Source organism: Centroberyx gerrardi, chromosome 20 (genome assembly GCF_048128805.1).
Source record: "Centroberyx gerrardi isolate f3 chromosome 20, fCenGer3.hap1.cur.20231027, whole genome shotgun sequence".
Classification (NCBI taxonomy): domain Eukaryota; kingdom Metazoa; phylum Chordata; class Actinopteri; order Beryciformes; family Berycidae; genus Centroberyx; species Centroberyx gerrardi.
This window is the reverse complement of record NC_136016.1, coordinates 16995586-17023500: the sequence shown is the minus strand read 5'-3', so window position 1 is coordinate 17023500 and position 27915 is coordinate 16995586. Positions and strand designations below refer to the sequence as shown.

Below are 27915 nucleotides of genomic sequence, written 5' to 3'. Positions count from 1 at the left end.
GTCAAGACATCAAGTACATTTTATTTGATGTTCTCTTGACAGTACGTACATACTGACATTCACTGTCATTCATTTGGTTCATATCATTTGACATTCTTTGCTGTTCGGTTTCTCACTTCTCCTTGCCAGGGTCTGTGGCAGCTGTGGGAGGACAGGACAGAGATTAATGTTAGGCATTATTGATGTAAGCCCAAACACAGTAACAAGTATAGTGTAGTAATGCATTTGGGAGGGATCAAGGTACCTTGTCCATATTCACATTCAAACAATTCACCAATTCTGTGCCATTGTCATCATACAGTCAACTTTCAACTTTGACTGTACAATAAAATCATCAATATCAACTACTAAATAATCATCTAAATACAGAACAACAAAAGAGTGACACCTTGGTTGGAGAGCCACTCATATATACCACTGCTCCTCCTCCTCCTCCTTCATCCCTCCCCTCTCACTCTCCCGACTTCCCTCCCTCTCCTCTCCTCCCTTCTCGCCCCTCGGTCCTTACTGCGGATCTCCAGCTTGCACTCCACTTCGTCCTGGCCCAGCTCGTTGACGGCCATGCAGGAGTACTTGCCCCCGTCAAAGGAGCTCGGCTTGCGGATGTTGAGGGTCAGCACCCCCTGGTTGTTCTGCATCAAGTACTTGGGATCCCCGCCAATGATCATCCTGTTCTTCATCCAGGTGATCTTAGGCTAGGATGGACAGAACCAATTGAAAAAGTGAGATTAAGAGATAATCAGGTACAATAAATCAGCCCCACATTGTCAGATAAGAGAAAAATGCAGATTTCAAATTGGGCAGCAGCAGTTTAGCATTTTTTTTTTTCATGCTAATATTTGTCCTGAACTGGCTGGTGCTACGACCTTTGATAAGAAAAGGTAAGTAGGTCTGTACAAATGGCAATTCAAGTCCCTCTTGGAGAAAACCCAAGACTTGAATGTGTTTACGAGCCTCCAGCTGCAAATCACTCTGCACCCCAGGCTGCTCTAACGTGCACATGTACCTTGGGTGAGCCTCGGACGGAGCAGCTGATGGCGGTGCTGTAACCGGCCACCACAGATCTGTCGACCAGGGGTTGTGTGAACTTGGGCACACAGTTTGTGTCCTTCTCCTTGTAGGGGGGAGGTTTGTATTGCAGGCCTAGGGAGGAGGAGGGGAGGAGGAGGGGGGGGGGGCATGATTAGTCAAACACCATAAATCAGTGGTGAGAGGTCGCTCATTCCACACTTGACAGCTCCAGCGCATGACGCGTATGAATAGCAGTTATTGGAGAACGTATGTGTTGATAACATCATCCACCAATGCTACAAAAACACACACAGACACACATATGAACACACATGCACAGTCTCACACCTGTCTTGGCAATGATAGCGGTGTTCTTGCTGATGCAGGGATCCTCACTCAGACCGCAGAGGTTTTCGCTGTAGACGCGGAACATGTACTCATTGCCCATGATCAGATCTGAAGCTGTGCAGTTTGCCCGTCTGTTGTGCTCATAAATAGTGAACCACTCCTGGAGAGATAAAGAGAGACAGACAGAGAGTTTGACACATATTCTGTTACATTTCCCATACCACTATTTTGAGTTGTGGAAAACTCAGGATGAGAGAGTGGCAATTTGACAGTTTATTCAGCCTGCAGGTTGGGAGCCAAGGAATTCAAAATCTGGATGATTACACAGAGTTTTATAGTATTGAATATTCATGATTATATTAATACAGATAGAATATAATAAAGCTATTGGTCAAAAAGTATAAGGTCATATGAACCAGACTGAACAACAAATGATAATTATAGTTCTAGCACTAATAAGAGGTGACCACCCTCTGCTAGAAGACAACAATTTATTATTTTGTCAAGGCCATTTGTTATCTATGAGATTTGGACATTTGCACATTCCAAGCTCACAGTTCAGTGAGAAACACGCAAGATGTTACTTTAAAGTTTAATCTTATAATGGTTAAGCAGATTCAGTATTCTTGAGTTTTAGGCACTTAAGGTGTAAATATGGGTCAGAGGTTACATATTAAGTGAGCATATAGGAATGTTGCTTAGTATAGATACTTTTCCATTTCTTTCTAAACAGAGTGAAGAGTACAGAGTAATGCAATGGCACAGTACTGTATAAACCAAGCTTCAATCTCAAACAGTGGTGGGTTTGTGGTCATCTCTGCGTAACTAACTAGACCACTGAGACACAAGCACTGGATTATCCAGGTTAGGGGTGATCTAGCTTTGAATTCTTCCCTCCCTCCTTCCTCTCTCACATTGGTCTTCTTGTCTGCCTTCTGGATGGTGTAACCAGTAATTTCACAGTTGCCATCGTCCTTGGGGGGATCCCACTCCAGCGCCGCGTTGAAGCCCCACACATCTGTCACCCTCACCTTCAGAGGAGGCCCGGGCTTCTCTGTTTGGATAAAAGTAAAAGTCTCATCCAATGCACCCACAATCTATGTCTTTCAGCTAACTATGTGCTATACATTTCAAAAATACTCATATTTACGATGACATTCTGGCATCTGGAAGGCAAATGTAAATGTACTTTAACAGTGTTTAAGGAAAAATCCACACTTGGATGTTCTGGATGTTATGCAAGGTACATCACAAACAGCTGTTTGTTTAAGTATTTTAAGGTGTATTTTTTTCTTTAAAGGATAAAATTTGTTAAATGAATACTCCTCAATGGAAGAACCACCAACACAGTTTTACAGTTTAGGAACAACATATGCCATTTGGTGGATGCTTTTATCTAACGAGCCTTACAGCACCACGAGTGCATGTATTTTTATCAATGGGTGGCCCCAGTCAGAATCAACTTTTCTTTTGAATCCCAGCCGTTTCTTACCAACAACCCTCATGTTAATGGAGGCCCTGTCTTCCATGTTCTCGATCTGTAGAACCAGCTCATAAGTTCCAGAGTGATCTCTCTCTGCTGAGCGGATGAAGAGGATGCTGTCCACGTTGGAGTTACGGACGCCGGCCGTCTTTTCATCAATGGGCTTGCCATCCTTGTACCATGTTGCAACAGGGCGTGGTTTACCCTATGACACACAAAGATGATACATTGTTCAGGATACAACAGTCGCTAAAGAGAGAAAAAAAAAAAAGAAAAAAGTGACAACTATAAAATGATTGATGGCACAAAATTAGATCTTTACAGACTGGATCCTTTATATTGAGAGGTAATATTCTTTTAGTGTTTTGGAAATGAACTCGTCACTTGTCACATGCCTCTCTGATCATGAATTTTACTGATGCTAAACAGCAGAAAGGCTGAACGCTGCCTTGTCAAAGAGAGGCTCTCATTAAAGTGGGATGGGGTATGAAATGGGTACCCAAACATTGTAGGAAGAAGTAATATAAAACATAAAAATATTTTTTCTAACATTTAAAAATAATGAATAGATTATTTATACATTTTAATAAATTGCTTTTGCAATTGCCATTAAAATTAAGGCTATTTTTTTTTTTTTTCAAGAGATGAGTGTCTTGAAGATTTTGCTTTTTACTACCTAACTGCCTAATTTTACTACCTACCTAACCTAAGCTACCTATTTCAAGCCATAATTAATTAGTTGAAGCACACAATTTCATCAGTGGAACAGTCCGAAGCCCCTGCACTGTAGCGAGTCCATCTCTAACCTGGAAGGGGATGGTCAGGTTGATCTTGTCTCCGACTCTCCTGATGTACTTGGTTCTCAGATCACGAGGAAGGCGGATCTTGGGCAGCTCTAAAATAGGAGACACACTGTATGACATTATGAAGGCACAAAGAGTTGCAAGCATATGCAGACCTTGACAATAAATTGAGAAAGTACTGATCACCACAACAAACCTCTCCTCACCCAAGTCTACTAAATATATTGAAATGCTACAAAAGTCCGGATATCTTATCTTTATGTTTTAAACCTCAGCTAAGTTGACTCAAACAAGACCCGACTTGATTCATCTCATAAGTCTGTTTCTGGTCTCAAAAGCAGATCTTGGTCCAATAGTAGTTGGTAATAATTCTTTCTGTATTTTTTAAACCTGCCAGGAGTAGCAGATGGGTGGAGTTTACTGCATCAGGAGTGTCAGGCAAGTTGTCGGCCACACTAAAATACACTAAATTACTTTTCAAATACTTTCCTGTAATTGTCTAAACTTTCTGATGTGGCAAACTTTGTGTTAAAGTAAACCATAAAACATTTGAAGGTACTTTTGGGCTCATGTCTGCTCACAGGCAGGGTACACCGGGATGACTTACCCACGATCTCGCGGATGGTGACGGGCTGCGTCAGTGTGGCAGGGGGGCTGCGTCCAGCCATGTTCTTAGCCACCACCCTGAAGTTGATCTTCTCTCCCACGGGGAGGCCGCGCACCACGTAACCCTGCCTCTCACAAAGATCCTTGTTTGCCACCACCCACTCTGTGTCTACAATGAAAGGAAATTACATGCAACATATCACAGTGAATCTTTCTTTCCTTTAATATTTCACATTTTGGCCATTAATTCTGTTAACTTAGCTTCTTGGAATGTATTATTTTTTGATTTGATACACCTCAGCAGTTGAAAAAATATCCAGAAATTGCATATAGATTTGAGAATACTATTTAAGTTCCCATGAATGTTCAGTGTAAGTGAAATGTAGTCTTAGCATTATGGTCTTATTACCTCCTTCCTTGCAGTATTCAATAATATAGCCATCCAGGCCTCCAGCTCCTATCCTGTCCGGGGCAAGCCACTTCAGGGTGCATGTGTTGTTCGTCACATCATGCACAATCAGACGTGTTGGCTCACTAGTCGGGGCTGAGGGTCAGAGAGAGAGAGGGAGGCAAGAGAATCACTGGGTTGGCTGAAGAAAGGTAATGCACAAAGGAAGGGACAGAGACAAGCTGAGAAATAGTTTTTAAAATGGCTGCGCGAATAAAAGGCAGAAAATCCCCCACAAGTCGAAAGATGGCTGAGATACCCACCAATAGGCATGAAGGGTTTGGAGGTGAGGCTGGGCGGAGACAAGCCAATGCTGTTGACAGCAAACACCCTCATCTCATAGAGCACGCCCTCAATCATCCTCTTAGCCTCGTACGTGGTCGACTCATATACATCAAAGTTGAGCTTTGTCCATCTGGACGACCCTTTCTTCTTCCTCTCCATGAGATAGCCTGATGGACGGATGGGAGGAAAGACAGAGTGAGCATGAACATGGGAGAGAGGAACTATATTTTAATACTGACAGAATACTTAGATTTAGATTAACTCCTTTTTAGAAGATTAATTAAGATCCTATATGCTTGAATATGCAAAAACTTGGAGACAAAACCCATTGTTTACCTTTGACTGGTGCACCGCCATCAAATTTGGGTGGCTCCCAGGTGATGGTGGCACAGTCCTCTCCCACTGAGTTGCACTTGACGTGCTCGGGGGGGTCGGGCACATCTAAAACACATAAAAGCGTTAACTCGAATCAGCAAAATTTAAATTAGATCTAAAACAATTTGACTTTTAAATAAGCTTAATGTTTAATTAACGTTCAGTATCATATTAACTGTCTTGTAAACCAAAAGGCACATCAGTCAGTGACAATTGCTCTGACATTATATTACAACTTTCTTTCCTTCAACTTTCTTTTACCAGTACAGTCTTCACTCACCTACAATCTTCACAAATAGCACAGCCTTGTCCTCTCCAGCAGGGTTGGTGACACAGATGGTGTAGTTGCCCTCATCCTCCCTCTCTGCTCCCTCTATGACGAAGCAACTCAAGTCCTTCCTGGACTCCACCCTCACGCGCCCTTCGGTCTCTGTGATTGGCTAACAAACAGGAAATCATCGTCATGAGGTGTAGTTGCACAAGTAACATTGCCCAAGTACATCTGCTATTATATGCTAAAGATTCAATCCACAACTTCATCTTGAGGAAAAACTATGTTGCTCCTGCCGTCCTGTTATTGTGGGTGACATTATTCCTCCATGTCCTCCAGTCCTTATTGGAGTTTACTTCTACAAACATTTATTGGACGCAGAGCTACTCTGGAGGCAGAAACCATCTCATTGGTTGAGTTAACCTCAGTGGGCGGAGCCAAAGAACCACTGTTTTTTCTGGCATAGTAATGTTACTGAAGTAGCCAGTGAAAAAGACAAGGCCGGGTGAGAGAGGAAGAAGCTAATGTTATAAAGCCTAGCGCTCTTGCTACTAACTAAAAAAAGCAATCTAGCCATACTATAGTAAGTTATGTAGGTTAGCTAGTTAGCCTAGCTGACCTTTCAAGTTCAAACTAGCCATACTGGTCTATACCTGGGTAAGATAGTTAGCTAGCTGCTGATCTTCAAAGATCATGAATGCTATGATCATGAATGAATGAAAAAATAAGTCATTGCCATTTCTATTTTTTATTTACAGTTTGACCAGAATTCCTCCTGCCATTCAAGTTAGCTAGCTTCTGCTCCATAACTGTGGTTCCTTGGCTCTGCCCACTGAGGTTTAACTCAACCAATGAGATAATTTCTGCCTCCAGAGCAGCTCTGCCTCCAATAAATGATTGTAGAACTAAAACTCCAATCTGCTATGTGCGCACTCATGGCTTTTTAGTTAGAAATGTCCACCAAATGGTACATGTGACGTTGATAGAACATTGTTGTTGGTTGTGTAAAATAATATTTTCAACCTGCACATCATTTTATAATGAGCAATACTGTCCCTTTCTGTGTCGTGTCCTTACTTTATCTCCCTTTGACCAGACAACAGTAGGTGCTGGCTCCCCGGTGATCTCCACATCCAGACGGAGCTTGTTACCCGCCACAACAATGATGGTGTTTTGGGAGACCATGTTGCCAGTGGTGTCCAGGTGGATCTTGGGAGGATCTTGTCAATGTACAGAGCATGAATGGAGAGAGAGATGTATCTTTTAGGATATGAACTAGATAAGATGCCAGATATATATATATAAAAAAAGAGATTTTAATCATTTGCGCACTGAAGTAGTTTAAGGCTACCTACCTTGTCTGGGCACATAGTCGATCTTGATTTCTGTTTTGAGAGAAAAAAGTGTTAATATTATGCAGGCTGAACTCTGATGATGATAATACATCCACGGTAGTATCTTTGTAATCATTCTGTCTTTCTCACCCAAAAAGTTGAGTTTGGCAGAAAGAGATAGGGCGTATCCATCGGGAACAAATGTATAGTCTCCTGCATCTTCTGGCTTCACATCATTAATAATCAGCCTATGGAACCTGAAACAAGCAATGGAGAAGATCTGATGGAGGTAACATGAAATTTACTGCCTTTTTCTGCCATAAAGATACTGGTTAGATAAACAAAAAATTTGTTTCTTATAGTATGGAGATTTGGCACTTTTCTGAGGTTTGAGAAATATTCCACAAATTGCCTTCAAGCTATATATGTGCCGAACGCCCGTACCTTCCAATATGAGTCATTTTGATGCGGTCACTTGGCAAGACCTCCACACCGTCTTTGAACCACTTCCCTGTCACCTTGTCATCAGACACCTCACACTTGAACAAAGCCTGGTCTGCTGCCTTGACCGTCAGATCAGCAATGTCCTGCAACACTTCCAGTTCCTTTTCTGCATAAGACATTGGAGCCCACAGGAGAAAAGATCAGGCAGGAAAGAGAGGAATAGATAAAGAGTGTAAAAGTAGGGAGAGAGGGAGGAAACATCTAGACAACCGCTGCCATGAGCCATTAATTTGTTTACAGAGACTGGTATTAGGCCCTTGGGCCACCACTGCAATTTGGCTGCATCCACTGCACTAAACAGCATAGAATTAAATGACTGAAAACACAGATTAAACAGACTGTAATAAAAATCTAAGCCTATGCACTGGTGTACCATCTTTGCACTGCAAAAAAATCACCTTCTTAACAAGTAATTTAGTCTATTATTGAGTCCTAAAAAACAAAAATCGTAATTTTCTTAAAACAAGTGAAAAAATCTGCCATAGATAATTTCACTTGTTTCCAATGCAAATCAACTTGTTTCAAGAATTTTGTAGAATTAAGTGTAATTTTCTTACAGTACTACTCATTTGTAGAGAATTCCTGAAATTGCATTGGAAACAAGCAGTGTTATCTCACCTCATTGGCAGAATTTTTCTCTTGTTTTAAGAAAAATAAGATTTGCATTTTGAATATGAGACTAAATGACTTGTTAAGATGGATGTGTTTTGCAGTGTGATTTGCATTTGCAACCCAGCAGACATCATCAAACCTAAGAATATGTTTTGTAACCTCCTCAAACACAAACCCACTGAGTGAATGCAATAATAATAAAATAATAAAAATTCCTCTCAAAAGTGTGGTACCTTCCACTTCTACCTCTCCTTTGGTATGCCCCCCATTGGTCCAGGCGTGGTACATTCCAATATCCTCCAGGGTCGCCTCCTGGATGATGAGTGTGTGCTTCTTCCCGTCTTTCTTAAAGCGATACTTTTCTGGATTTGTATCTCTGTGAAGTTCCTGGTCCTCAAAGAACCTTAAAAAAGCATAAAAAATTAGAATGTATCTCTTTCAAACATGTCAATGCTAAATTTTTAATACACAAAAGTAATTATTTAGGAGTATTCGTAAGAGCTTGTCGTCAAGCAGAGGGCTCCATGTACACTAGCAACTTGTGAAATGAGAAGCAAGTAAAGATAAAAATGTTTTTGTGTGATTAGACAGCAGTCATGAAGGCCAACAACTGTACAGTGTGTAACTATGAAAGATTTTAGAGAAAAGGAAGTTTTGTGACTTTCTGTTTTGCTTCCTGAGGGGATTAAAGCTGTAGCCTGTAGTGGATCCAAGCTGTACTGAGCGATGTGCTGTAAAACTGAGAGCGGATATCAATAAATAACTGGAATGTTTACTGACCACATGACATGGGCACCCTCCTCAGACACCTCGATCTCAAACTCCACTCTCTCTCCCACAACCACGTGGTAGTCATCCATCAGCTTGGTGATGGTCACAGGGGGCTCTGCGCGGAACAGCGGGGCGTTAAAATTTATGAATGTCCAACTTTCCTTGTCACGAATTTATGCATATCAGCACAGAAACTTTATGCTAATGCCACATGGGATTACAAATTGTCAGTAATTGCTAGTCATCTGTCATATCAGATGAGCGCTGTTGATGAACTGTCAAAGAAGAGATGGTGCACCTTTGACAAACACCTCTGTGAAACACTTGTCCTCATCAACCACACACTCATAGGCAGCGTCGTCAGCCAGGGTCGTCTTATTGATGGTTAGCGTTCTGACGTTCCCATTCGCCTCTATGATATACCTTGCAAAGTGACAGACAGTTAAGAGGTCAAACAGAGTGTTAAAGTGCTACTGTATCAAGCTGTGGGCAACTTTTAGTGCAAATGCCTTGAAAGTAATACAGAAAAAAAAATCATTTTAACTTAAAAAAAAAAATGAAATTGACACTGATGGGCTTAAGCTTTATAAGTGTTGCAGTGATTTGTCCAAGGCAACACATAGAAACAAAATAATTATCTATCTATCTATCTATCTATCTATCTATCTATCTATCTATCTATCTAAAATCATACAAATCATACATTCCAATTTTCACTTGGGCCATAGGTTATTCTCATATGAAAGAACTACCTATCACATAAAATAATAGTAATACTAATAAAAACTGTCTTGTACTTATACTACCAGTCAAAAGTTTGGACACACCTGATTGAATGTACTATGTTTTTCATTATCTTAAAGCCATTTTGATCTAAAGACTTATGCTTAAATGCTTGAAATTTGTTTTTTACACATATATAAACAGTGGCAAAGGGCGGCTACTTTAAAGAATCTAAAATATAAGATAGTTTTGATTTGTTTAACACTTTTTTGGTCACTGCATAATTCCATTTGTGTTATTTCATAGTTTTGATGTCTTTACTATTATTCTAAAAATGTGGAAAATAGTAAAATAAAGAAAAATGCGTGTGTGCAAACTTTTGACTGGTAGTGTATGGACCATTAAATTCAAACTTGAGAGGTCTTTGTCCAAGGGGGGTTTCTGCATGGGGCGTGAGATGTCTTGGCAGCATGACTTGCTTGCCCCCCTGAAAGGCTAACTATGACCTCCTATAAATAAAAGTGTTGATGGCAGCGCCGTTTGAAAATATGACGTTGTAGCACAAATAATTTTAGCTTGATATTTTTAAAACGCCGCCCAAGTCCCATCTTAGCCTGATGATGAATAAGATACAGCCCAACACTACTGTCTAATTAGGCAAATATCTTGTATGGAGCTTAGTGTGGTGAAAAAAAGACACTGAAAAAGGTACATGTGAACCATCAAGAGTTCATGTGTGCATGTGTTTGTGCTTGTATGCAGGTACTTGGCTGAGGATTTGATCTCCTGTCCGTTCTTCAGCCATTTGACCTGGACATTGGGATCGACCACCTCACACTTCAAAACAATCTTCTTTCCCTTCTCCACTGAATAGCAAGATTCGAGCCTCGTCAGGAAAGCTGAGGGCGCAAACAGACAGTAAGCAAAATATTATGCTTTGATAGTACTATAGGTATTTGCTACTGTACAATTCATCCCTATTAAAATCCTTCCGTCTCCTCCATCCTCTCCCCCTTTCATGTCCTCCTTCCTCTTGCCTGCTCTTCACCTCCTCTGATGTCCTTCCCTCTCCTCCTCCCCTGTGGTACTGCAAAAATCTCACCTCCTCATTCATTTCCCTGCGTCTTCCCCTTTAACGCTCCTCTACTGCTTCTCCTCCCTTCGCTTCTCGCCCAACCCAACTTACCCTCGCTATGCTTGGGCTCAACTTTCATCTTCTTCAAACGTTTCAGCATGCCCCTCAGGTCAGTGATGCCATACTCAAAGGCGATCTTCTCATACTCGCTGGGATGAGCACTCTTAAGCAATTCCCACACGTCTATCTGTGGTTTCTCGTCTTCAGGTTTCTTCCTCCTGTCAGTCAAGGAAAAGAGGCAACGTGTTCCGTCATAGAGAGGCAAAAAGGATTTTCCAAATGGTGACAATCATACTGTGAGTGATTCATCAGTGCTTGATACTTTTGCAACCAAACAACACTCATCTTACTTCTTAGTGGCCTTTAGCAAAGCGCTGAAATCCAGATCTCCCTCATCCTCTCCAGCATCCCTATATGTGTATGGAAACAAAGTACAGTGTAATCCAGATCAAGCATATCTTCTCTACATGACGCAACACTAAGTTCACTAAATTCTGATATCACACCTGTGCTGACAGACACTTTCACACATATGCACATTATAAGACATTATAAATAGCACACATATGCAATTTTACGCACGCGCACACACACACACATTACACCACTGAGACAAACTGAAACACAAACCGCAATGCACTCACGCTCTCTTGAAGGCAGACAAAATATCCGCATGCTCCTCCTGGTGTGCAGCTGAAACGAGAGAAGTTGCAGAGAACGCACATTAGTTCCTGGATCAGTGCGAAACATCAGCTCAGTATGGGAGCTGAGGCAGCGTGACCGGGCCAGTGTCTGTTTTCACTCACTCTCTATGGAAACCTCAAAGGTGGAGCTGTCACACTTGTCTTTGGCTGTCACCTCGCACCTGTAGCCCCCAGCATCACCAGGGACCACTTTGATGATCTTCATTTCGTAAGTATAGATCTAAGGGGGAAGATTAGCTTGTTATTTTGGAAGGAAGAGGGTCAGGGTCACAAGGAACATAATATGCAAGTATGTATTTCTCTCTCTCTCTTGCACACACACACACACACACACACACACACACACACACACACACACACACAAACGCATACATCATAGTGCGCACACCTTGGTATTTCTGTCATAGGTTTCTTTGAACTGCAGATGTTTCCCGGCCTTGCTGCCAAGGTCCAGCCACTTGCCCTTCAGCCATTTCATGGTTGGCTTCCTTGTCAGGGTGGTTGAGTCAACCTTGGCTACTAAAGTGACATCCGACCCTGCCAGTCACAAAAAAACCAACAAGCAAACAAATAAGCAAAAACAAAAATCAGTAAGTTTGTTTGATGAACCACAGGTCCCATTAAAATCATGCAATTAGGTTATATAGTAATGATGGCTAGTGTTCCCTTTCCACGTAGGCAATTCACTATACTATCTATCTATCTATCTATCTATCTATCTATCTATCTATCTATCTATCCAGACTTGTGTGTCCAACCTGCAACAGCGACTACGCTCTCTGGGGGCTTCTCCAAGAAGAGCCCAGTGAGTTCAGTCTTCTCAGGCTCTGAAAGGAAGGACAAAAAAAAATTAGTTCACTTATTCTATTCGATCGATTTTGAAGGATTAATCTAACACCACATTTAGATAAACGCTTACAGCCTACAAATGGCATCGACATCATCCACGGTGTGCAACAAACCAAAACGCAAAGGAGAAAACAAAATGCTCAGGCGTTTTTATGAACAATCTGAATTAACTATTTGGCACTGAGATTTTGATGGCATACACACAAACAGATACAGAATTGCAATCTGAAAAGTCTCTAATCAAACCTGTACACATAGATTGTGTATATTATCAAACATTCCAACCACCAAATGAAAAACCAACAGCATTTTGCAGCAGTTGAAGGGACACAATGTAAACCGGGGCCGACATGGGCGCATAATCGATTTCCTCTCTCAGCTGTAGCTGTTAAGTGCCTCTGTGATTTATTGTTATGATAAACAAATGTTGAATGAAATCACTTAACCGTGTAAAATTAGCTTTAGTCAACACTATATCAGAGCTATAAATGAAAAAACAGTTGCATCATTGCAGAGTGTTTGTTGTTCTTGCTTTCAAATGATTAAGTTTTTACTCGCTGTAATTACATTTCTTTTTTTTTGCACAATTAGCCTCTTTTCTGCTTTCTGGGTGGAATTGCGATTGTTTCCAGATAACATTAGCAATATATAAAGCACTATGTCAATTCTTAATCCATATGTATCTCCAAAGCTTTCCCTTCTCAACACATAAAACATCTGCCCGAGCTCAATTTAGTGATATCATCCCTGTATACTGTAACTGCTGAAATTCCCATCAGTGACCTTTAGTGCTTCTGTGCTTTCTGTTTTTGATAAAACCCATATCTATCAAAGCTGTTTCAACACAAGGAATTGTGAAATTCAAAATCAAGGTAAAGGACAAATCCACCCTATGATCGTATGATAGTTTCTCTGCACTGGTGTTTCACAGACAATTAAGTTACTATGGGATACTGAGGTGGAAATAAAAGTGTATTTTCTGCTCCAGAAGTGATAGACAGGTAATAGATATAAAGTTCATTTGGATGTAAAAAAACATACTACTTTTACAGAAAATCAATGTCCTTATTCATTGTCAATGGAGCAGCGACAGGGTTTTTCTCCTCCTGACATCACAGATCAGAGTCTTGGTCATCTGGTTTCTGAATTTGTGGCAGAGTTGTTCATATTAAGAAAACTGAAATGTCCAAAATCATAACCTAATATGTGAATTCTGTTTTAGAGTTTATTTTGGCTTTGGAAATCTTGATGATTTATTAATACAGCCCATATCTAGCATAAGACCATTGTATTGACACACAACTAACTGTGACGCTTCTATACAACAACAAACAACAACAACTGAACACAAATTCATCTCAACAGCAAAGTGCTCCATGTCCTTGGCTCCAAAAACAGTCAAGGCCAAGCGGATAGCAGAGCAATGTGGAGCTACCATATCTCCAGGCAAGCAAAAGTTCCAGTGATATATAATCGCATCAGCAAAGTATCATTCCCAAATGGGAGGCGGTACCCCATAATGTGCCAATGAGTTCCAGCAAATCCAGCAAGTGCACCTGTCGATCTCCATACATCACTACTATCTCACCATCTCTACTGTATAGCAGCTCAAGCTCAAATTCAAGCCAGGATTTAGCCTTCAATCCCTTCACATCTATACACAAGGCACAGCTTGCTGCCAATAACATCTTACAGACATGAATACCATACAGTATATTAACATGTTTTCCTCACTGAGAATAACTGGCCCTAACGATCCTGATTTGTGAATTATTCAAACTGAAAAAAAAATAATTCCATGTGGATCTTCCATTTGGACGTATATACAACCAACCAATCAGAAACAAAACATCTTCACTCAGAACAATATTTGAATTATTAACTCCATAACAACACATAGGATACATACAAATTGCATTTCATAACACAACATCCCCATGCGATCGACAGTCACAGTCCTGCACTGTGCTTTCAGCTCGCCCTCACCCTCCTCAGCTGAGAACAATAAATACCCCCATTTAGCATATGGAAGTATAACAATTCGCTGTTATACTGTACCATAAGTCAGTATAAACACATGAGGTGAAACAAGGCAATGGAAGAATTACAGAATTACTATTACCATTCTGTAGAATTATTACATTATTAAACCACACAGTGAAAAGCATTCAAAATGGGCTTTTACTTATTGTGGAGGTAAGATCATAACTGTTAACAGTCAAAATATAAAGTAATCAAATTTTTTGATTACTGCACTTTTAATCACCAGACTTGGGACACATTATCATTTGAAATTGCTTTGATTACTTTCTGTTGGACTGATCTCGCCAGGCAATGCTTGTCACAAAGGAGCCAATTAGTTTACCCCATACAGAGCATGTGAATCCCATCCATCCTGTGCTCCAGGCAGCCTAAAAAAACATTGAAGTGGGATTTAAATGACATTTTGTTTAGAATTATTTTTGTATACATGCATTTAAAGTGTGTATCAAAGTTTGTTTGTTGCATTTCCTTCTCTAAGAATCTCTTCAAGATACCATAAGGGTGAAATACATAATGCAACAGTAGGTAAATGATACCAACAGTGCTGTGTGAGAGAAAGGGTGCACTCAGGGTTTGCTCTCAGGACATTCAAAGTTTTCGTGGCAGGGATTTGTTATTTGAGAACTCAACAATAGTTTCCTTTTGACATTAGTTAGCAATGCTAGTGTAAGTCTCTCTCCAGGCCCCCCAAATGAGTCTGCAGTTGGCCACATAATGATAAGCAATCCCCCCACACAGAACACAACACCCCCATGGGTATGGCTTTAAATGGCCTTGTAATGATAAGCACTTCCCACACACTGCACAGAAATTCCTCTCTAATAGACCCACTGACTGCACACTCAACGTGGGACAATACCCAGAACTGGGGACCAAACAAAACAAAGTAAAAGTGATGGCTGTGGTGTGTCAGGGAGAGCCTCTTCCTTGAATATGGGGCATGTAAAAATGTGTTGTTTGCCCCTGGGTAACAAAAACAATACCAACAAGATAGGGGGGAAAGGGTTGCACAGACGATTCCAAAAAAGAACAGGATAGAGATGAGCCTGATTTTAGATTTATTCAGATGCCCTTTTGAATGCTGGCTCGTCAGGTGATTGTGTGCAACATCTTGACAGCGTGACTTTTTAGTGACAGTGGATCTAGAGGATGCCAGCTTTCATATTCCAAATATCCCTTGTCACAAGCAATTGCATGAGATTTGCACTTTGAGTCATAGAGTTTCTGAAACTGCCCTTTGGTCTGGCCCGAGCTCCAAGGACATTTTCCAAGTGCAAGTCGACAGTGATGTCATTAAACAAGAAGTATTTGTGCTTTTTAGACTGTTTGCTTCTGGATCACACTATATGGCTGTGATACACACCCAGACTCTAATAGACCATCAGATAAAAGAAGAGACATGGTCCTGTATACTGCATACCTGTGCAGTTTGGAGCCTTATATTTTGACTTCTCTGAGTTCTTGGGTGACTGCAGCCTGCTTGAGCTCTCCTCTCAGTTTCCTACAGCACAAATGTTCAGTTGGGGGGAAACTATATAAGTGTGATTATGTCAGAGGTTACTTGGTATGTTAGCAGCAGCAGCTGCCGTTGTTCCTCCAGGGCTGTTACACATGAACACAGCTGTGTTTCCACTCTCATTGTTTTAACTGCCAAAGGGGCAGAAGCAAGAGAGAACTGGTATCACAGCTCACAGAAGTGTTGGGCAGCACTCTTCCCATGGAAAAACAAATTATTCTTAGCAGAAGGAGCACTGAAAGCATGATTTGTCAATGTTGTGTCTGGTGGCATAAAGGGATGCCACTACATTTGGTTGGGGGACAGTGGTAGAGGACAGAGCGGTGAATGAGACTTGAACAGAGTCAGAGCCACTTTCTCCTCATTCAGAAACATTTGAATGCACTATCAGTCTGGGCCTCACATGTCAATCATACTGAAGAGTTCAGACTCTTTGTGTGCTTTTTGACACAGCCGAGTGTCAGGCTAGTTGTAGGCTAGAGATGTGGCTTATTCAGTTGAAGGTACTACCAGAGAAGTTGCAAGCCACTTCAGCTAGGGGCGCTGCTGCTTCATGGGTGCTTGGTTCTGTTGAGGATATGGGAAGCAGGGCCTGTAGACAGGTAGACATTGGTGTAGCAGCTTGTTGAATATGACAGTTTTTATATCTCTTTGGTGATACTGAGTGAATGATTGGAAGAACCGTAATTCTATTTCATAGCCACAGTTCTCTATACGGAGCAAATGAAACATCACGGCCTTGCATTCAATTCCCAACCTGGCAATGTTTTGGTTTCAAGACAGTGCCCAGCCAACTTTGCTTTTTTTTTTTTTAAGCATCTTTTCATATTTTAATTTCAGTCCAAATTTAAGTAGTCAAAATTATTTCAAATAAAAATGGACCCAAGTCCACTAAACACTTCATAATATTATGTGACATCCTGACCAGCACATAATACCCAAGAATTATACACAGCATAATATGTTATAGACACGCAGATCATGCTCTTGGAGGGGGAAAAGTCAATTGTCCGATAGAGATGTCGCTGTTTCTCTTACCATCCTCTCCAGAATCTGAATCTGTTGCGAACAAGGAAGCAAACTTAACTGAAAAAAGCAGCTAGAAAGCAAATGCTTGACGTTGCACAAGACATGATATACAGTGGCAGCAGAAACTGATAACAATGTAATAAACATCCCAGTACATGGACAAAGAGAAAACAGAAAAATCATGCAACATCAAATTTTATAAAAATCCACAAAAAATCCAATCCACCTTGAGTTAAGTTGAACAGTGTTTTCCTTTTATAAAGTTTAGTGTTACGGCATGCCAAACATAAACAAATAAATAAGTGGATAAATAGAACTATAGACACCAGAAGCGAGCATACAGTATATTGTTGTATACTGTACTTGGAAACACAACAGTAAATAAAAAACAAGCTGCACATACAAATCATGTTCAAACATAGAATATATAGTCTATGTTTATCAGTTTAATGAAAAATACAAAGGCATTCACATGTGAAATGGTATAATACTGTGTCATAACAGTGTTAGCAGTCATTGACCTTTATACTGATATAGTATATTTATTCAGAAACATATGGATGGAGGACATTAATTTTGCAAATTCCTTTGTATTAGCATAAAAAAGGTAGATATGGAAATGTTTTTGTTTTACACACATTATAAAGAAAACATATTAACATAACAGAGCACTGGAAACAAACTTGAAGAATCTTTTGAATTAAATGCTACAACATACAACATTCATGCATAGAATTTTCACACAGTTTGGCACATGTATGCACTCATATCTGTGAATACATTACATAGATGTATTATATACATATATATATATATATATATATATATATATTAGATACATTAAATCAGTACATTCAACATATACTGCTCTCCCTTACCTCCGTCTGTAGGTGGTGCATCTAAAGAAAATGGATGGCAATTAGCTTGAATCCCATTATACTGAGAAATACTCTCTATGTATTTATTTCGTTATAATTCATATCATTGACGAGTCAGTATACAGTGTGTAGCATATTCCCTGACATTAAGAGGCCCTTACCATTTTGTTCTGGCTGTGCTTCAGCTGAGCAAATAGATATCATTATTAACTGATAGTTAACAGAAACGTGACGTGACCGGGACAACATTCAACTTACGAATGCCACAAACACAAAACATCTAAACTTCATCAGACTTCAATCAAACTTAATCAAACTTAATCAAAATGCAAAGACAGAGAACAGATACAGATATTCCCTCACACTTTTCACATGCCTACAGTAAAATGTAAACCAAAGTCATTTTTAAGAAACAGTAATCACAGATTTGGAAATTACATCCACTTGCAATCATTGCAGCTAAATCAGTGTATATCAAAACCCACACAGATGCCTTGCATGAACTTAGACTTTCTCTTTATACACACAGACCATTTCTCTTCAGTCCAAAACCATACATGCTAACGAAATACACTCACAGTCTCTTCAGTAACAACAACAACAACAAAACGGAAAGGAATATCAATTCATGTTAGTCTCTTCATCAATAGACAACAACGACAGAATGGAAAGGAACATGGATTCACGTGATGCTGTGATGAACATACATGTGCAGACAGGCTCGTTGCATTTATAAATATCACCCTAAGAGGCTTCAGTTCACTTCAGTTATGTCTGGCATTAGACAATTCCAGTGCAATTAGCAAAACATTTTTCCTCTTACCCTCCTCTGTAAGTGCTGCTTCAGCTAAAATGAGTGAAGGATACTGTAAACTAGCCAAGAAATCCATACACACTGAATCAAAGTGGCATAATAGCCTTTTGCCTTATCCTCTTCAGCAGCTTCATGCTGTAATTCGTACAGTAATTACTCAAGCCATTATCTATACCAAAACCACTTCTTCCATATTATTAAGACAATTACCCTGATTGATTAGTTCAAATTCATTTTACAACACTCAATTCAACTCAAACACACTCTGTCACATATTATAACACAAGTCACATCAAGTTGTGTTCCCTCACCCTCTTCAGCTGGCGTTTCCGTGGCTAAAATTAGTGGATTTTAATTAGAAACAGCAAATGAAAAGCAATATCATGGTAGCCCTTTGGAAAAATAGATTTTCAGACACACTTCAACAGCTGAGCAAATACATGTCATCAGTGTGAAACACATAAAATCCAGTCGACATCACATGACCGCACTCAAACGTGGCTTTGTGGACACCGCATCACACCACATATTTTTCCCATTGCACCCTCTGGCTGTTGCTACATCAGTTAAAGTCAGTTGAGTAAATGGCTTCAATAAACAGTTAATGAACAGTACATTTCCCACCCTAATATTCAAAATTACTGATGAAAATGCATGTCTATAAAAGTACAATTCATGAAAAAAGGACTGGTGCATGCTGATTACACACTCTCAGAAGGGAGAGCCTGTTCTGTTGCTGTTATATAGGCAGTTGACATGTATGTGAACGGATGTGAAAATGTGTGAGTTATAATCAAGTCACTATGTGGTAATGTAAAGCACACAAAAGGTCAGTAGGCCATTGCTGTAGTGCAGCTGACTTACCCTCCCCCTCCGGTTTCGCTGAAAAATAGAAACAGGAAAAAAAAGAAAGAATTAGAAACATGCATTAGACATACAGTACATTTGTATACGATTAGAGATACTAACAACATATTGTTTCTGACAACGCTTTGCTTTTAAATCTGTTGATAATGTCCGACGATTCATTCACTTCCATGTTTAATTTCAAGGTAACTTGGAGGTTTACAGTCCCTAAGCTTTCCTAATTTAAAGAGATGGAGGTTCATGAACCACGCATGGAACAAGCATTTTCTGTTCTCCTTTTTAACCGTACTTAGTTTACGATATTTATCTAGCTGTTTGTCTGCAACAGATGGTCTTAATATAAATAAGTTATTTCAGGTATGTTTACTTTAGAGTATATCTGATTTCATAGTGTAGCTCATCATCTTGGACCGTAAATCTAGAATACAACCTTCCAAGTAAGATGACTTTAATATGCACTTTAAAATGTTCACCCTTGGAATTTGTATGAGGCCGCATAGCCCATGGCATATATTCCTTGAAACTGATATCGCACCCTAAATTTCAGTGACCTCAGGGTCATTTTATCACCTGGATATTTCAGAAATGGACCAGACTATCTTTGTTGGTTGCCAAGACTCATTTCTTCGGCTAAACTGGAGCTTCGCAGGGGGAGGGCAAAAGGTCTCAGTTTGTTACCCAGGAGTGTGGAGTGCTGTCAGTGTATTGGCCGAGTCCTAAATCTGGTAAAAGAAAAATTCGTATCTGAAATAGATGCATATTATATACCCAACTGCCCAAGTGTCTCTCTGGGGTCAACTGCATTACTGCAATGGCTGGAAAAGGCCAGGGATGGTGTCTTATGACCTTGCTGAAGTCATGCCAGTTCTCTTGAGCTGCCCACTGTTTCCTTGAATAGTCTGATTGACCTCTGCTTCACTGTTCAGCTATGGTTTGTGGAAAATCTCTTGCTAAAATAGGTGTTGTCAAATAACTTTTATAACTGTTGGCTTTCAATTCCAACAATTCTTAAATTTCTTCATAATGTTTGTAATTTGTTATAATTCCCTTTTCCATTTGCATATTTTAGGACAGACTGGGTTTAGCTGGGTGCTCCTGCAAACTAATCACCAAGTTTGGTTGCAGCTGGGCGAGTTTGTAGCATTCCGATTTTTACTTCCAATTAATTTGAATGAGGCCACGAAAACTGACATTTAACACGTTTGTGAACAGATTCAACAACAGACTACTGTAATTTTCAACTGACATTTGGTCATATTTAAATAACAAATAACATTTTTATTGATAGAGGAGAACATAGCGGAGGGATACATGCCTTTGCTTTGTTCGGTCAAGTGACCCGTATATATACATATACGGGTATATACAAATAACCCCCATGTTAAAACTAAGTGGAATAATTTATCATTTAAAAACATATGATGTGCTGCAGCTGAGCTTATATTATAAGTGTACGTCTGTATTTATCCCACATGATTTCTTAAAAGTTAATATTATGTCCCTAAACTCTGAGTAACAAATATCTCAGAGAAATGGACCATAGCCCATTACCTATAGGTGCAGATATTGCAATATCCTACAATATGAGAGTATTTGCTAATATACCAAGCACATGCCACCCGCTGTACATACTAAAACTCTGGTGGAAATACTCCTTACCCCCCGTCAGAGGACATAACACTATGCTGAGTGTAAATCTGTATCAGCGTCTGCTAAGTCATATCAGCTTGGGTTGAGAATCTTGATCATCTTCAGTAAGTTCATGATAAGAGTAGAGCGATGAACTTCTGAACTGTTGTTCCCCACAGTCTGAATGTTTCCTTCAGAAAATGTCTTGTCTGTGGTTTCCCACGTCTTGGCAAATCTTTCAGAGTTGTGGGTAGATGTGTAGCTGATGCAGTTTGGTGAGTCATGCTTGTTAGTAACCTGCTTGTCAGAATTGGATTTGCTCTGAGACCATGGCAAGCTGCTATGTGATCTGACAGGATCTTGAGCCATACCTACCAATGCTTATCCCAACGTGCTTCATTTCTGCTAATATTCTATACTATTAAAAATTACAATTCTTCAGAGGTTCTTTGGCATCAGAGGGAACTCTCTTGGTTCTTTTGTAGAGACTTTGGGTATCATTTTGTTACTACAGCAAAGGAAAACAAGCTCTTTTTAGATCCACATTGACATTTGCCCTTATTTATTTTTAGTCATGAGTCATGGCTTTGGTTTGTGTTTGGTAGAGGTTTGTCTACCTGTCAGGCAGACATCGTTTATCATGAATGACAGTTTAATTTACTACATGTTTAATGTCCAAGACATAAAGACAGGTGTCAAGTAATCTGACCTTGTCAAACCTCTACGAATCACTGGGTCCCTCTTGACAGCATGCAACAACGTTGATAAAGACGTCTTGACACTATATTTGTATGTACACAGTGGTTTGCATGTATCTTCAATTTGCAAACAAATATAGCAAGACCTTTTACCTACATCCATTAGAGCACAGGTATTCTTAACGTTAGTTTTATTCTGTGTGGAGTCCCAGGTGGGAGGAGTGTGGCATATAGGTCAGTACAATACGTGTGAGTTTAAACAATCAAACGAAAGTATTTGAAAAGCTGTTCAGTACAATTTTCTGACAACTAACCTGGCTGCTCCAAATGCTAAATATGATTTGCAACCCAGGTGTGAACTCTCAATTTATATAACGTCAACCTGGCATTATGGTTGTTATTAAAAAGTAAAGTATAAAGTAAAGTATTCAACTGGAAAGAATAATGATTGTAAATTAGCTAGTTAGTTAACATGTCAGTTGACTGTATGGATGTGAAAACATGATGGGGTTAAAAGTTAAAAGTGTCACTCTTCATCACTGATGTAAATTGAAGAAAACTATCGGATATGTCATGAGCCCCAATTAGCAGGATGATGAAGCAAAAATTCCATTGTAGATATACATATACATATACTCTACATACACACTGTATATCATCTATCATCTCAGCGCTGCACAGAGAAACTGATATACTTAGTTGTGAGCAGGCTATATTTAGTGGGCAGCATGTTATCCAGCACTAATGTAATGTGACCATACACAGCAACCAACCCAAGTGTCTTATAAGGCTACATCTGGGGGAATAATCCAGCCTCATTGTAAATCATTCCTACTTAATATGACAGTCTTGACGATAGGATTTACTAATGGCAGACAAGTCATAGGCTTCCTCCTAGAGAAACTATACTTAACGCGGGATTGAATAAGGAAGTGGTGATGGAGAGGTTATCATCAGGAGTTGTGAGTAGAGAACAAAGACCAAGTATAGTCATAAAATATGGAGGTCTGACTCTCATCCATGTATGACAGAAATCTCCTTTTTTAGTGCAATATGAAAGAGGAGCAAACAATTCATTTCACATAGCGTGCTCAGTGTTCTCTACGGGTTTTATACAAATTAGTCAACAAAAAGAACAAAAAAACATTATTTTTTCCTGAAGGGAAGAGATTATTTAATTATTTCATTTCCAAGTGTCTGTATCCTGAAATAGGCGAACACTGCTGGGGGACGAGGGAAACTTCAGAGAGCGGTTTCAGTTTAACGTGTCCTCATGATGTTTCGCCAGGTCGCAATGATGAAAGGAATTATGACCATGAATCATGCTTCCATCCGCCTCTGCCCCTCACACCCACTGACTAGTAAACTGTCATCTGTGATTGAACACATTGGAGCTACATCAAATTGGGAAGGGAGCACCAGGCCTGCTGACCAGAGTGAGGGAACTGTCTGGAAGAAAGTGACAGATTACGCAATGATTTATCTCAGTTAAGATTGCAAATGGGTTACACTAAAACCTGATACACTAGGGTGTGTCATATACTATGAACTTATGAGGGGAAAAAAACAAAGTAGAAAAGATCAGGGGTTACGGCCGGTTATTTTTAGCAGTTAGTGGGGGGGTTGGGGTGGGGGTGGGGGTGCAGGGTGGGTGGGTTGGGGTGGGGGTGCAGGGTGGGTGGGTTGGGGTGGGGGTGGGGGTGCAGGGTGGGGGGGTATCCCTGGCATTGGTTTAAAGAAGGAAATGAAGCACGGAGCATGGCTGCTAACTGAACGACCTTTGAAGACTGTTTATCATCTCTTCTTGAGTGTTAACAGAGAAATAATTCATATTTGGTAAAACAAAAAAAACGATAACGCAAAATAAGTCCCGGGTGAAGCATCTTGCTTAATAATATTTTGCAAAGACACATATTGTTACTGAACTCTTCATAATCCTCCATTTCTTCCTATCAAATATTATTTTCAGTATGAAAATCAAAAGGTGTAAGTTATAATTTGGAGAGGAGCTGGTTATTTGAGCCCTGTAGTCAAATGTTAGCTGTTGAGTTGGACTTGGACTCAGAGAGTGATGGGTGGGGCAGACATACAGTAAGCAAAGCGGAACCGTATCTATATTACATGGAAAAACTCCCTAGCTGTATATGGCAAATAAACATAGTGCCTGGTTATGTTTCTGGGACAAAAATAAAAAAGGGACAGATGGGAAAAGATGGAGACAAGGACAGATGAAGGAATAGAAAGAGCAGAATTAGGTGCAATACCCAATATAACAAGTACAGCAAAGGCCGTTATATTCAATAACAAAGCCTAGCAGGATAAATTAAGGTTGAAGTATGATGTAGATGTTTGAGAGGCTAAACCATGTTACCATGGCATGACCTTGGTCTGTAAAACTCAACTCCTTCTCACATTCTCATTCTCTACTGCAGTCTCTTCATGTCTTATCTTAGGTTACTGTCAGTACAGTGATTTAGAGCCACGGGTCAAAATGGCTCATCATAGGTGAAAGAAGACAGGGAACTATATACTAAAAACTATCCTTCACCTGAGAGTGCCGAGTGAAATTATTTCTACTTTGGTATATCAACAAAATCTTGTAAATCCATTATAAATCTGAGCACCTTTTCAATTTCCAGTTAATTAATAAATGGCAGTTGGGTTGAAAAACATGCCTTTTAGACATGTTGTTATATCAGTAAAAATACTGTCATCTTATCAACTCAGACTCTACCTCAGATAACCTATATTATGTCAAGACAAGTCAAGTGATTGTGAAGCCATTTGATTGTCTGTCATTGTTTAGCATGGACAGTGTTTAAAAAATGTTGCTTTTTTACATAGCTAATTTATCTTTGAGAGTACACTTTGCCACTTTTTCCTATAGGGTTATGGTTATTGTTTATATACTGATGTTGCATTTTGAGTCAAGAACTTCTATGTGCTAATTCAGAGCTACATGTAGGATACAAATGCTAATAATTCCTCAATCATTGAAAAAAAAAAAAAAAAAGTACACAAAACGTAAACTTTTTTAGGTGTTAGCTAGCATGAAACATAGCGAACTGGTCTGACCTATACAGCTAAACAAACACGTATAGCTAACAGGACGTACTTAGCTAGCGCAAGCTGCCACAACTGACCCCCCCCCCCCCCCCCCCCCAAAAAAAAAAAAAAAAACCTGCCACAACTGTTTCTGGCACAAGTCCTCCAACCCATCCGACCCACAGGAGTGTTTCCAACGTGATCTCACAAAAATATGTGAAATGAAAACAACTTGGGTTATGGTTATGGTTAGGCAACTAAAACAACTTGGTTAAGGTTAGGAAAATGGTTTGGTCATGGTTAAATTTGGAAACGCTGGGAATCAAACCCCGGTCGTCGACATCAAAGGCAAACGTATACGCCCATCCGCCATCCCCGCCCACAGCACCCTTACTTTCCACTGTGCTATTTCAATGTTGAGAGAGAAACTTGACAGTCACGTGACGTGGACGCAGACCAACGTAGCACATTGTCGTTATTTACACGACCGCTAGAGGTCGCTTAACTTTAAAACTTAACTATAGGTCGTAATAAGCTGCTTGTACAAATGACCTATGGGGTTGTTTTTTGGGGGAGGACAGGCTCTTCTGGCAGCATTCCAGTTCAGTAAACAAGTTGGCTGCTTCCTGATGCCATTGGGCAACTTGATCCCAGTAATGTCATACTAGGAAGCCGCAGCCTTTACATGTGATAATTTAAAGCCTTTCAATAATTCTTTACTGACAGGACAGGTAGACAAGTAGGCAAAATGCCTGTCTTCAGGAGATGTGAAACGTAATCATGTTAGCAATTGAAATTTCAGTATGACTACGAAATTAGTTGTGAACGTGAAGTAACACAACTACTGCAGCCTTAACTGCATCAGCATGTCTTTACACTTTTGAATCTTCATCGGTATGTTCAAGTTTTGGCTATTGTGCCCCAATGTTATTTCGTTATCAGCTTTTTTGTCTAATTCTACAATTCTAATTTTGTCTATTCTACAGTGCTGTAAGAATTATTACTTTAGCTGCAAAGAACATAACTTTGAACATAAAATTGGCTGAACACACTATTTGCACTCTCTGATATCAGTCACAGTGTTTGATGAGGTCATCTGAGTTTGTTGTCAGTTGGGCAGCAGTATACCTTTGCAGTAAATAACTAGATCACATGGAGGTTTAATTGCCAAGACTGACAGAGTTGTGAGTTTCAACCCCCTGGAGCTCATTAGTGCTCCCTCAGCAAGCCAGACTCCCACTGGACGTTAAACCAATCCACCTCCATCCCTACTTTATAGATTTTACCATCTGTTCATGTTTCTATCTTCTATCTACAGTAGGCGTCATACTTTTCCCTAGTTACAGAATTTTCATTTCTTTTCCAAAACCACATACTTTTTCTCTCATCCGCTCACCTCTAACGGAGGTACAAACATCTATTTCTTGAAATAAATGAACTTTTACATGATAAGACTTTTATCATATACTATGCAATTGATCATTTTAATTTCTGCCATTTCCTAGCTTGTTATTGAGCGTATTTAGTCTAGCAAAAAGTTTTATCATCATCAGAATATGACATTTTACACATCAATCTACTAGATTAGGATGAATAAATTCAGACTTCAGACAACGCATCTTTTTCTTCTTTGACTTTTGTACAGAGTAGCAATTGAGCGCAATTCTATAGGATTGTCTACCAAACATGTTAGATGTTAATGTCTGTAGCATCCTTGAATATTTACTGCTGTACAAACTGCATGCTACTATATCTTCCTGACACCTACAACCAAACAAGTCTACCAGTTTCAAGCATCAACCTCGCCTCTGAAATCTTGTCTTCAGACTGATCAAAATGAATTATCCTGTCCCAAAAAGTATCTGCATACCTGCATTGGGAGCCTCAGGCATGGTTATTCCAGTGTCTTCTCTTTGCGGCTGGAAGACTGAGGGCTTGCAGTGCTTATTCCTTTTATTTCTCCCCCCTCTCTCTGTTATTCAAAGCTCTCTTGGCACTCAAGTCACTCACACCCACCAGTGAGCAAGAGGGCACAGATGAGGGAGAAGAAGAAGCAGTCACTTGACACTCTGGAAGAGATCAAGGAGTGAAGCACCCAGAGTGAGTGTGATAAGACAGAGAGACAAGAGGTTGAGGTGGTGGTGAAAGAGGTCTCGTTCATTTACCAAGAGATTGATGGACTGACTAAACCCGTTAGGCAGTTCCGATGTTCGGTGCAGAACCGCAGAATGCTCTGAGATGACCAATAAATAAACACATTTCTGACACTTTATCTAGCACCATGTGGACCAAACCAATCTTGCAGTCGAGACTCATATAAAGACCTGGATTAAGCACTGCAAATAGTTTTTATGGTTTATTTTAGCACACATCACTTGCTGCTGTACTACATGTGTGGGGCTGGCTGTATACGGCGTATACGGTTGAAATACGGTGAAATTTGCACAATTACAAGAAAGTATTGGAAAGTTTAGAAATTTAGTATACTGTCTGTGACCAGTACCTGACATATGTGACACTATCTGAACTGTATTAATGCGGTCAACCCCACCCAGTTGGTACTCCAAGTATAGGTTCAAAAAATCTTAGGTTTGATTTAGACTGATTGGTGAGGAAAATATGACTGAAAGTATGGCAACTTATTTTGTTTTTATCCTTCTCTGAATATAATTTCACAATCATATGGTATCCAGTGGTGTAAAATGTTGTATGCTGCTACACAATATATTCACATGCCACTGTGTGTTGTGTTGTATTAAATCATTTTTGATCCTTGTTGTTTAATCTTTTAATTCAAAGAGTTCCGAGGTCCAAGACACTGATCGGTTACCCAAATGTTTCCAAGGCCATATTTGTAGCAAGAAAGGAGATCAAAAGCCTAACTTAAATGGTCAGCCGGCCAGAGCCAGGCTGCATAGTGCTCTGCTCTTAGGTTACTCTGTGCAGCAGTTTCTGCCCCCTGTTCACTGGTGAAAATTCAAGTCTTAGGTATGTCTTCATTACTTCTCATCACCTCCTCCTCGGTTATCAGAAATGTGCGTAGCTCAACAGCGAGAGCCACTGTGGAGACAAGCCCCCTGCTGCTGGGATCAAGTGTAAATCTGTGAAAGTGACCAGCATGGCAGTCGACAGGG

The 27915-nt window shown here is 40.0% G+C and overlaps 1 protein-coding gene across 1 annotated transcript; it reads right to left on the bottom strand.

Moving 5' to 3' along the window:
- Position 1: 1 nt before the first annotated feature.
- On the bottom strand, positions 2-26773 carry LOC139918025 (myosin-binding protein C, fast-type). Its single transcript, XM_071907278.2, has 28 exons — positions 26652-26773; positions 19407-19424; positions 12172-12240; positions 11802-11950; positions 11516-11633; positions 11354-11402; positions 11060-11119; positions 10761-10927; positions 10341-10473; positions 9150-9274; positions 8861-8966; positions 8314-8483; positions 7409-7574; positions 7115-7221; positions 6986-7015; positions 6708-6850; positions 5640-5799; positions 5321-5425; positions 4963-5151; positions 4661-4795; positions 4253-4420; positions 3649-3737; positions 2852-3047; positions 2274-2413; positions 1360-1519; positions 1007-1143; positions 509-695; positions 2-141 (listed from the first exon to the last, which is right to left on the bottom strand). Exons 1-28 carry the CDS (start codon positions 26671-26673, stop codon positions 113-115), a joined length of 3327 nt encoding a protein of 1108 aa, XP_071763379.1. The 5' UTR covers positions 26674-26773; the 3' UTR covers positions 2-112.
- Between the last annotated feature and the right edge of the window lie 1142 nt (positions 26774-27915).